The sequence below is a fragment of the Cyprinodon variegatus genome, unplaced genomic scaffold (assembly GCF_000732505.1).
Source record: "Cyprinodon variegatus isolate N-32 unplaced genomic scaffold, C_variegatus-1.0 Scaffold370, whole genome shotgun sequence".
Lineage (NCBI taxonomy): Eukaryota > Metazoa > Chordata > Actinopteri > Cyprinodontiformes > Cyprinodontidae > Cyprinodon > Cyprinodon variegatus.
Genome location: NW_015150823.1, coordinates 621807 through 633956, shown reverse-complemented (window position 1 = coordinate 633956; position 12150 = coordinate 621807). Strand labels below are relative to the sequence as shown.

At 39.9% G+C, this 12150-nt stretch overlaps 1 protein-coding gene across 3 annotated transcripts in view; it reads right to left on the bottom strand.

The window, feature by feature from the left end:
• ticrr (TOPBP1-interacting checkpoint and replication regulator) overlaps nucleotides 1-12150 on the bottom strand; it is a 28216-nt gene that overhangs the window by 5835 nt on the left and 10231 nt on the right. For 2 of the 3 annotated variants that reach the window (XM_015386518.1, XM_015386520.1), the window contains exons 6-18: nucleotides 11744-11871; nucleotides 11414-11614; nucleotides 11017-11159; nucleotides 7261-7361; nucleotides 7086-7179; nucleotides 6914-6996; nucleotides 6064-6288; nucleotides 5758-5845; nucleotides 3546-3618; nucleotides 2721-2852; nucleotides 2542-2632; nucleotides 2398-2456; nucleotides 464-729 (exon numbers count right to left, since the gene is read on the bottom strand). In XM_015386518.1, coding sequence (XP_015242004.1) covers nucleotides 464-729; nucleotides 2398-2456; nucleotides 2542-2632; nucleotides 2721-2852; nucleotides 3546-3618; nucleotides 5758-5845; nucleotides 6064-6288; nucleotides 6914-6996; nucleotides 7086-7179; nucleotides 7261-7361; nucleotides 11017-11159; nucleotides 11414-11614; nucleotides 11744-11871 — 1684 coding nt within the window. The remainder of the gene's footprint in view (nucleotides 1-463; nucleotides 730-2397; nucleotides 2457-2541; nucleotides 2633-2720; nucleotides 2853-3545; nucleotides 3619-5757; nucleotides 5846-6063; nucleotides 6289-6913; nucleotides 6997-7085; nucleotides 7180-7260; nucleotides 7362-11016; nucleotides 11160-11413; nucleotides 11615-11743; nucleotides 11872-12150) is intronic. The other variant, XM_015386519.1, reaches the window with a different exon arrangement.

Sequence of the window (12150 nt, the reverse complement as noted above, 5' to 3'; positions counted from 1 at the left end):
ACGGAAGGTTTCCATCTGGTGGAGTCAGGTTAGAGGTCATGGGCACACATTTACAAACTCTAGAGAAGTTTTCATTTTATTTCTCTTCAGCTTTCCCAGAATTGCTTGACTGGATTAGGGACCCATACCGCTCAGTATCCATTGCTTGAAAGCATGACTTTAAAGGAGATGGGGGAACTAATGGAAGTGAAACATGAGGAGACGTCTAAGAACAAAAAGTGATGGACTGATTTCACTCCCAGTGATGAATAAACGAGGATCGGATTAGTAAAAAAAATATCTTCATAAACGAAAACTTTGATTGATAGGTTCAAATGGGATCTAGAACGCCCCCTTAATAACAGGCCTGGAGGGGAATCTGTTACTGCATTCTGACCAGTATGAAATAGACAAACCAGAAAGGCTTCAGAACATTTTCTACTTTACATCCTGCTAAAATTCTTTGATAATTTGGATAAATGACCTCAAAAACACTGGAGTCTGTGAACAGCCGAGCTCTGGTGGTCTGGGTTTCGCTGGAACCCGTGGGGGAAACAGCGGCTCCGAAGAGAAGACGGATGGGAGACTGGACCGCCTTCACATCAACGTCACAGCTGCTGCTGTCGCTGAGCGGCAGCTGAGATGAAGAAAGGGCTCTCTCAAGGTTCCTGGAACGAGGCTGAGAACTCGAGTAGAAGATGCTGGAGTGTCGTCTGGCAAGCTTCTTTATTCTTGGGCTCCTTCTCAGGTCTGTGGGAAAAGCAAACCACAAACAAATACATTGGTGCTTTAATATGATACCAACTACTGGTGGGACTCCATTAACATTTTTAATCAAGTTACCTGAATTAGAATTTCTAAAAGTAGAATGGGAGGCAGATCTTTTAGTTATCAGGCTCCTCTCCTGTGGAACCAACTACCAGTTTTAGTACGTGAGGCAGACACCCTGTCTACTTTTAAGGCTAGGCTTAAAACTTTCCTTTTTGATAAAGCTTGTAGTTAGAGTGGCTCAGGTTATCCTGGGCTATCTCTATAGTTATGCTGCTATAGGCTTAGACTGCTGGAGGACATAGGGACCCCCATTTCATCATTCTCTCTCTATTCTCCCACTCTGCAGACTCTGTTAGTTCAATCTCTAACGTTCTGCTCTCTCTGCTTTTCCTCATAGTAGCTTCATCTGGTCTGTTCCTGTTTGGCTGTGACTCCATCCTGGAGAGAAATATCAGCTGTGCTGCTTCCATCAACACCTTTGTTTATAGATGTTGGAGCTTGGCCTGTTTTTCAGTGTAGTCCTGTTTCTCTGACTGTGACAACTGGATGTGCTCTCTTCATCCTCTGGCATAGCAGCTGGCTCTGAGCTCGTCTGCCTGGCTGTGTGTTTCCTGGACGGGGCCGCCTTTTACAGCTGCCTTTTGTATCTCTGCTTCTGTCAAGCATGCTTAGTGTGAGGGATTGGTGAGGTGTCAATAAGTTGATGCAATCAGCTGGTTTTCCTTGGATAGAAAACGTTGAATCAATTTGACTGGATGATCTGGTTGAACTGTAAAATGCCTTGAGATGACATGTGTTGTGAATTAGCGCTATAGAAATAAATTGAATTGGATTAATCTAATTCATTAGGGGTGCAACATTATAGTTGCAGCCCTAATACAAACATTTTACCGGAAATAATTATCTCTTTTAGTAGAAGTCTCCTCAGTGTGAGGATGAGCTGTTCTCTGTTAACTCAGCTAAAACTTTAGATACAAAAGAAAGGAATCAATGTAAAATTTAGGGGACAGCATCTAAATCTAGACAATTCATGAAAGGATGCTGTTCTCTTGTCTTCTGCTAATCCAAGAAAGGAACATTAGGGTTCAGAGGGGAACCCCCTTACATCCTCCAGTTAATTCTGTGAAATTCTGAGGGGTTCCTAGGCCAGACCGGATATATAGTACACTGTTGGTTCTGGGTCTTCAGCCGAGTCCCTTCCTAGAGGGACGTTTCCAGAAAACCTCCAAAATGTAGGATCCAAGGAGGCCTAAACTCCTCAGCTCACGTTTGAAGTTGCGTCCATCTGTCCTACAGAGGAGGTTCACCCACTTACATCGAGGCTCTCTGTTTCAGAGGAGATCCAGATCCCTGATCACTAGTGAGGTTAAACCTTGGAGGTTCCTCTCGGACAGAGAAGGATTTTTACAGACAGCCAAACTTTCCCGAGTCTTTAGATGGTGAATCCTTCACAGAGCACACGCTGAGCAGATTGAGAACTTTAAAGGGCTCAAAATTCAGATTCTTTTTGGTGATTAGGCCGAGTCAAAGTTAAAAAAGCTTAAAGAAATTGTGAAGAGAAACAAATATTCAAATCTGACTAATTCAAGCTGAGAGAAAAAGAGCAAGACTTTGAGCAGCTTTAGAACAAAAAGGGAGGAAAAATACCTTCGGCTGGTTTTACTGGTGATTCTTCTACTATGCACTCCTCAGTTGGGTCAGATTTCCTGTGAAAAGAGCATGAATTGAATCAAATGCTGTCATTCATAAAGAGCTTCAGTTATTGCATGTTATAAAATACCAGAAACGTACCTTCCTATTTTCTGCCGTTGTAAGAGGCGACTGGATACCTGCTTATGCAGAGGCGTCTCACACACCTTCTTTGTTAGAAGTTTATGCTTTTCTGAAATATTAATACATTACTTTTAATAAGTTAAAAAAAAAATGATCAACTTGGTTCAAAAGTGCCATTAAACATTGTACATCCTTACCTTCACACTCAGGAGGACGCTGGCGTTTCAGTCCCTCCACTGCAGACACAGACTGGCTCCTCGGCAGCTTTCTTTTCTTCGAAGGGGAAACAACTTCTTGGTTGAACAGGTTTCTTCGTACTTTGGTTACTTCTGTGAATTGAGAGAATTTACTCAGAGGATTTGTGGGTAGGAGAGTTGCACGATGTTTGTATGTGATTTACATATTACCAACTCCTGTCTGGGCTACATGTTTTAGATAATTATCAAAGCATAATCTATTCCAGCTCCATAGGATTGTAGAATTCTTTAATGCAGCATGCAAAGAGCAGGCAAAGAGATTGTGAGGTGATCGAGTCATGTTTTAATAACCAAGGAGCTCAGCTAAAGCAACACGACTATCCAAAGTTAGCAGTTTTGGTCTTGCTTTTTAGATGAAGACCAAAGTCAGGGGTGGGCAATTCCAGTTCCTGAGGTTCCAGTTCCTGAGGTTCCAGTATCCTGTACAGTTTAGATTCACCCTTGGTGTAACACACATGATTCAGGTGTGTCTTTTGTCTCCTTAGTATTCAATCAGTTCCTCCAGACTCCTCTCAATCCTCTAATTACTTGATTCAGGTGTGTTGAATCAAAGGCACATTTAAAAGTTGCAGGATATGGTCCCTCGGGAACTGGAATGGCCCACCCCTGCACTAAACGCTGGAATAGAGCATCTGCTGAAGCTTATTCTAAACTTCTTTGGAAGGTTTTTGTGGATTTAAATAAAAAACTTGTGTGAAACACTAATAAAACAGTAATTTCCTTTACATCCATTAGTCCAGTCTTTAAAAATCTACCGACACATACCTTGGGTTTGCTGTTTCTGAGGTTGCTGTATTTCTACAGGTTTCTCCAAAGCAGTAGAGATCTTTGTTTTGCTCTGAGAGGAAAAAAAAGAAACAAATGTAACAAAAATCTCAATTTATACATGTAAGAAAAACAAATTACTAAAGAAAACAAAATATAAATAGCGCTGTGGCAAAGAGAAGGAGCGGTGGTTTAAGTGCTTCATCTTCAAAGTATGGCTTCTGATTACACTAATGAATCTGCAAACGTAATGTACGCATCTGCTGATGCTTATACAAGAAAACAAACGCTAATGTCATCCAGAAGTAATGGCTGTCAGAGACATCGTCCATTTCAACTTGATGTTACAGTAAAGATCCAATCAAGGGAATTTTTGGTTTGCTAGCTTGTTTTCATTTTGGGGTAAATTATCCGAAATACGGGAGACAGTTTAACTCTAAAGCTGGGTATTTAATTGCATTTGCAACAGAATCACAAATTTTAAAAAGCCAGTTTTCAAACAGATTTTTAATCACATTTTATTTAACAAGAGTAAGACACTAAAATTCTCCCTGATGCCCTTTATATCTAGAGATTGTAAAATGAGGCTTTTTTTCAACCTTTCAAGCTCTTCAGAAAATGTGTGACATTTTTCAAAGCATTATATAGGCTCTGACTACTCACTGGGGCCCCCTAGAGGTCAACAATCAGTCAGGTCTACCCATCTTTAATGTCTCAGGGAAAAAAAAATAATATATTATATATATATATATATATATATATATATATATATATATATATATATATATATATATATATATATATATATATATAGCATTTGCATTTTCCCCCGTTCTCTATACCTTTTTCTCCAACATGAGCTTCTTTTCTGAACATACAGCTTTACGATCAACTGGAATAAGTAATTTCCCTCTGGAAAACCACTTATATCTGATATAATATATCCGATGAATTTGTTTTTAAAAATGTTTTTTTTTATTTTTTTATAAAGCATTCTAAATGCCACTATAATCACATTTCATTAATTTTAATATCAATTAAGGCAATTCATTTAAACAATAATTACTTAATGACTTAATGATTTTTTTTTATGACCCGCGGAAACCTGTAATGAAACCTTTCATTGCACAGTGCAATGTAGGAAGCATGTAGGAAGATTCACTTTAACCTATGAGGTTAGTGCCATTATGATGGCGTTCAACTTGACAGTAACGTTTGGTCACGTTTAACAATTAATCTGTTACTTCCACACCAAGGTAGGTTAAATGATTGCTAATATTTTCTGAAACAGCAGACGCTAACTAATACCAACAACTGATGCTACGTTTACAACAGACACGCGTTGAGCAGTAGAAGCAGCCGGTTTACATGCAAAGTCCATGGTTGAAGCGCATCAAGATGCATCTAAAGGTCCTGTAGTGGGTCTAGAGGAGCAGGAGCATCGCCTCATGAGCTTCACATGCAGCAGATGCTGGAGTTGGAAAAATGTTACTTTTGTTGTTCAATTCGTCACATCAACCAGTTAATTAACACCTTAATCGGGGGTCAGCTACCCGCAGCTCTTTAGTGCCCCCCTTGCGGCTCCCTGGAGCTTTTTCAAAAATGGATGAAAATAAAAAAATGTTTGTGTTTGTTTTAATATAGTGTGCAGGAGGTCAATTTTCCAATGCTGGAAACATTTGTATTATAAATAAATTTAAACAATAATTTGCATCATAGCCATAGAGATCAGTGGTCATAACTTGCAACCAGCGTGATGTGGTTCCAGGCTAACTCGGACCATGGATTCCATAGGGAAAAAAGGAAGACAGCTGATGAGAAAACAGGATTAGTGCCATTTACAATGGATCAACAGGTCTTTGCTGAACTTTTAATTGTCAGAATCAGCTGAGCTACAGCTGAGAAACCTCTAAAACCTTCAGGACAGCAGCCCTCGACGACTTTAGGCAATGCCTGCCTTAGAGAGCATAATCTGATTGGTAGGTGGTGTCTATGAACCTGCCCCCTGCTGCATCCAATACAGCAACAGTCTAAAGGTGCCAAAATGGGCAGCAAAAACTGAAAGGCAGTAACCTGAAAGCAGTGATCCAAAAAAAAAAACAGACTAGTACCAGCATAATACTGGAAGTGGTTGATTAAAATTAAATAAATAAATCATACTTGGATGCTAAAAACTGGATGAAGTTCTAGGGAGACAAACGCATGAACTCACTGCTCTTGTGATCTTTTTGGGCAGCTGGATTTGACGAAGACTCTGGGAGGATTCAGTCAAACTGCGATGTCGAGTCAACATCCCACTCCTGGACAGAAATTCAGAGGAGTTATCAAATATCAGCGATATAAAAAAAATAAAAAAATATTCCTAAAGCTCTAATAAATGTTAATTACAAAAAAAAATATCTAAAGAAAGGTTATTATTTGGATTTTACCTCAAAGTCTCATCTAATTGTTCAAAATGTGAATCCATGTTAAACTTTTCATAATCTCTGATGCTTTTAAAGCAGTTTGGGAAACTCACCTCCGCTTGTTGGCTGAACGATTTCGCAGGTGGTGTAAACCCTCCTCGGAAGCGAGGCTCTGTGTGGAGACGGGAGGCGAGGAAGCAGAAGGAGAAATACTGTCCTTGGCGACAGAGTCGTCACTGAAGAAGTCAGCAGGCAGGACAGCTACTAAAGCATCGGGAAGCTGAGTGCCCAGGCTGCTGTAGATGTCTGCAAGCACTTTAGGAACAGCAGTCAGGAACCTGTCATGGTGGAGGAACAACATGCCTTTGAGTTATGGAAAAATTTACGTTGCTTCTTATCCTTAAACAATGTCAGAAACAAGAAGGGAAACTAAAATAAGTGAAGAAAAAAAAGACAGGTTTCCTGTATTAAATTATGAGTAAGGACAAAAAAAAGCAAATAGATTCAGAACAACCAGAATGTCAATCATTTGTTTCAATTAATTTGATGTTATTACCTTGCTGCTAAAGAAAACCACCAAATTCTGTTTGAGAATTTAAATAAAACAAAAATCAGGGGGATTTTTAATCCGTAAATGTTTTTTTATGGCTTATGTAATCAAGAGAGCTAAGCTAACATATTCATCAGACAGCCATACACCTCCGTTTCGATCCGGACACGGATAAAAAAAAAGAAAAAGAAACACACAAAAAGTGCCTAAAATTTGCATTGAATAAGCACAACATTAAACCAATACGGACACTGCACACGCAGATTTCACAGGGATCACTTATTTTGCAGCCCTATTAAACTGAAATGAAATTAATTTGATACTGTAGCCTATTGAGATCCACATGTAGGTTAAAAACTGGCCACATCATAGCTCAACTCAAAGAAACAGTATTTCTGCAGAGGGACACTCACCCTGGGAGTACTTCATCTTGAAGGAACCTCGCTAGGCACACTGGGTCTTTTGTTAATGAGATTATCCGGAGTAATTCAGCTGCCTAACACAGACAGAATATTACAACTTCACTGCAGAGAAATAGGAACGTTTTCCCAAATCAAACTCAATAAAGTATATTAATCCTCTCACCTCCTCTGCTATTTGATCTGCATCCAGCGAGTCAGGCAGCCGAGAGCAGAAACGCCTGCACAGCTCCAGCCGTAACATCACCTGCAGTTTGCACCTAGATTAGAAAGTCTGAGTTATTTTAAGTTAGAATGATCCATATATGAGATCAAAAGAAGGAAAGTGAAGAATGACTCACTCTGTGACTTTGTTCTCAGCATCCTCAGCCCCTCCGTAGAGCTGACGGATTGATTTGCCGTTCTTCATGAGGTGCTGATGAACAATTGAAACGGCCTTTTCCTACAGATTAGACAAAAGCTAGTTGATTCCAACAGTTCTGCTACATTCGACCGTGGTCTGTCACCTTTTTTTTATATTTTAACTTCTAACAACACACATAATCAAATGGTAGAAACATAACTAAGGGTCAAAGTGGAAATATAAATATTTGTTTTTTAATATAAAGACAAGAATTAAAGAATATTTATAAAATGATATAATGATCAACTAGGATAAATTTCCAAACATCCTGTATATATTTATGTTTATTTTTCAGCTTCGATGTGGTTTAAAGATAACTTTAGTAGGTTTATATTAAAGGCCAGAATAATAAATAAAGGTTTAAATAATAAAGATTGTTTGAATTTAACAATAATTTTGTCTGAATAAGCCAAGCAGATATGAGGTCAAATTTCTTTCCCATTTCCATGAGTTTTTTTTAACTGACTGTGTAAAAATGTGCAGTGCTCTTATATCTTTGTTTTACGGTAAACATCCTTCCCTGATTTCTGGATTGCCTCTTAAATTTCAAACAGAAAGGAGCGCGCCTAGAGCAGATTTATGGTGTGTGATGGTAGATGATCTTTTCTTTTCTCTATGTGGCCTGTCTAAATCATGCTTAAAATGCTCCAAGTAATAAAAATCTAAAGGCTTTTACAGTATGCTGGGCGCCTCCAGAGCAGTCAGGTGACGAATCACAGCCATGACGTCAGTGTAGTTAAACATTCTCTCACAACATCAGTTGGATTCAACTGTGCAACTCGCTAGGGTTAATTGTTTTATGAAATAAAATATCTCAGAAAAAAATTAACTTTGGCCATCAGGTACTTTATTAAAACTATACAACAGAACAAACAAGCCATTGCAACTTATTTTAAGTACCTGATGGCCAAAGTTTATTTTTTTCTGAGATATTTTATTTCATAAAACAATGAACACTAGCGAGTTGCACAGTTTAGTATAGCTGCATCTCCAGACGGATTTCCATATCATAATGGACTGGGCTCCAGAACAACAAGAACCGCGATGGATAACAGTCAGTTAGCACAGCTCGAACCCCACCGGCCCGCAGCCATGAGCCAAACCGGGTACAAACCACATCCGGAGGGCGACGTTTCCCATCTGGTGCTTGGACCGCTCGCTGCGATCGGAAAACTGATGGACCGCCTTTCCTGTCCAGGCTCAGCAGCACCGCACAGCCTGCTATCCAGAACCAGCAGCACCGCACACAGGGCTCCAACACTGACCGCCAGCCTTCATGCCCAGCCGCCGCAGCACGCTGCCAACCCAACCGAGCCACCACCAATCCAAATCCTGTGATCCCCTCTTCAAACAACATGTTAGATTCTGGTTTAAACTAATTAAAACACAGCAACATCTGGAAAATGTTCTGAAAGATAATGAACTTCCAGCGGGTCCACATAAGATCAAAGAACATTCATCAGCGATGATTAAACCAGCGAGCTTTAATAAAACCACTAAGACTTCGTATTTTTCCTCTTTAAAGGATAAAACCTCCATCACAAAGGTGAATAAATATTGACTTGCTATGTAAGATGACCACTTCCTGACTAAACTGACGTCACAGCATCCTAGTGGGTCACGAATCAGGAATTTTGGGTTTCCTGCTAACTTAGTGAATTATTTTCTACTATGAACAACAAAATGCTGGAGATTTTTTTTACTTGTGATGTATTTAATTTGTACATACTATCAAATTGAATTTTAACTCCAAATGACCAATATCTCTTCAATGATCTTTTTGACTTTCCTAGATAGTTCAGCTTTTTGACTCTCCAAGGAAGGCTGGGATGGAGAAAACTCTAAATGATCACCTTCCATTTGGTGTTGTATTACAGGAAGCCTGTACAGAGTAAAAACTTTATCTCAGTGGTATAGAAACACTGCCTGAGGTCTAAAGTTCCTGCCTCTTTATTCCAAGAGAATGCACCCCCACCCAAACCGAGCTTAAGGTACATTCACTTCACACGCCTCAAATTTTCCACCTAGTTGGCCCACCACTGGTCTCCTGGCATTGCTGCTCCCTGTCGCAATAACCCCCCTGTATGGGAAGCTGATTTAACATTGAATCAGTTTAACTCATCATAGATATCTATGACATCATTCTGAGCAAATCTGCAGTTACAGATCTCTGTAATCTTATTACATCTCAGTGAAATAAGAGTTTTAACAAGGTAAACCTTTGTTGCTACTTTGGATACCCAGTCTAGCGATTATGTTATAAAAGGGCTTGCCATACCGATGGTAACTGTCCAGCTTCCTTCAGTACAAAATCAAAAAAAGAGGAGCTTCTGTTTGTCATTTCCTGCTGCTCTGAACCCATCCTCAACACCATCTTTCTCTGAATACACCAGATCAACACCCAGTAAAGCCAGTGCCAGCAGCTGCTCCTGGATAATTGATCCCAGCCGTACGTCCATCTGTACAGGACCCACGATCTGCTGCTGCTGCAGGGAGACTCCTCGCCCTACAGTAAGGTTTTAAATACAAAAGGCTTTGCCTCCACTGTACTGCTTCACCCTACATCCAAACCACATCCAGTTGATAATTGGTTGAGACTAGGCTGAACGATTTTGCCAAATCTAAATTGCGAATATTTTACCCAAAATTGCGAGTGTGATTTTATTTCAATTTTCCTTTGGACTAACCCCAAGCTTGTGGATGTTTCACCTCCAGGCTTTCAGTTTTAGAAAGCTTGCTTGTCCTGAGAGGCCTTTAGTGTAAGTGTTTACTTCTGCTTGCATTTGTGCATCCGTTTGCTAGCTGCAAATCTTTCTACCTTTCTATGTGGCAACAAATCCACCTCAAGCATTTAATCACCACCTAAAAGCCTGGAGGGAGAAATTTAGTGTCTTACTCTTCATATTGGGAATCCCACGGGAATCCCGTGACCTGTGGGATTCCCGAAAAAATGTCAGTCTCTACTCTGGACCTATACCAGCTTCGCTCTGGCCGACCGATTAGCTGCTATTGGACACGCCGCCATATAGAAATCATTCACCCAGAAGCTGCATTCGCATATTAGAATCCTTCTTTTCAGTCTATATCTTGGCTTATATGAAGAGAAAGATGGTAATTCATAGCAAGAGTTTGTGTCACTTTCATATCTAGGGCTGCAAATAAAGATTATTTTGCTAATCGATTAATCTATCCATTATTTTTTCCGATTAATCAATTAATAATGAGATAGCCAAAGGTTCCTTTAAGAAGATTTTTTTATGAAATTAAACCAGGAGCAACTGAAATTTTTCCACTTGAGGGGTTCTGGATAGAGCAGATTGACAGAAGTAATTCTTTCAACTTAAATGCAAAATGTTTAAATATTTTTTTTACAATCCTGGTATAAATTCCTGCTCTAAGTGGGTCGCTCTGTCAGCTAAACGCATGTTTTAGACTCTTAATTACTAAATAAGTTGACAATTATTTAAATAATCGATTAATTGTTCCAGCCTTATTCATATCTAAAATAAATGTTTATTTAACGTTCAATTGCCTGTTTAATGTACACATTTCCAAAGTGTCTGTTTTTGAAACAGTGAAACTGAAAAGCATGTTAACCATAAACAGAATCACACAAACAGAAATCTAAGCTGCAACAAATAAGATAAGGTGAATTCTTTAAGCACAAAAAAGAAAATATAGCATTTTCTCTCACCTCCCAGTCTGATTCAGCACCCAGGAAGGTTTTGACGGCGTTTAGCAGCTGTTGTACATTCAGTAGAGATGAGGTTCCCTCTGCTACAGTCTTGTCATAGCTGGCCTTCAGATGACACAGCAGCTCTTCCTCACTGGAGAAACCTGAGAACCAAAAAACAAGAAACACTAAATAGCGTCCAAATCAGAGTCCGCCATAAAACTTCAACTAAACCAGTCCAGTTCATTCAGTCCAGTTTAACAGAGCTTTGCTGTGAAAAGCAGCATCTAAATGCTGCGGGAGACCAACCCCTCAAGGACCAAAAGTCCTCCTCTTGAGGTATGAGATTTATCTCCTGAACGTTTATGCGATAAAATGTATAACAGCGACCAGACCAACTGTAAACAGAGAGCCTTACTGAGAGTGGCTGCTCCTCCGGGTTTGTTCCTGTCACTGTTTCGTTTTTTCCCTGGTCTGTCGGCACCCCTGCTCTCACTCCCCGCCGGCTCACTCTCAGTCTTCTGCGCTTTGACATTCAGGCGCGCCACATTCAGCATTTGCAAAGAGCGACTCATTGTCTTCATTTTCTGCTTCACAGGAGTACGATGGGCACCTCCTACTAGACAGGAAGTGGAATAAAAATCACATATCAAGGCATTAAGAAGAAGAATCTGAAAAATAAAAAGCTCTGCGAAGATGTAGGGAGTTTAAACTACCAGATAAAAAAAGACAGGGAAAATCTACGCACGTTTCTTGGCCCTCTTGCTGAATGTCTCCTGGGATCCCTGGTACAGTTCAGACAGAGCGCTGACTAGATCCTGATGGGCCTCAGAAGGATCATCATCTGCATGTTGATCCGGCGCCGCATGAAGCAATCTGCAAACACGACATGTTAGAAGACGTTTGCTTTACCTTTTTAATCACAAACATCTGGTTCTCTTGGTGCCAATATAACCTCAGCAAATCAAGTCTGTTTTTATTTACACTTATATTCTTCTGACCAAGTGTGGTTAACCCTTTATACGGCAAGTTACAGTTTTGATCACTTGCATACCCCTTACAGATGGAGTCCCCCCCCACGTCCCTCAGTGAGGTCTAGAAGGACAAGATCTATATCCAGCCATTCAGCAAAGATACTTCTACATGGCTGCACAT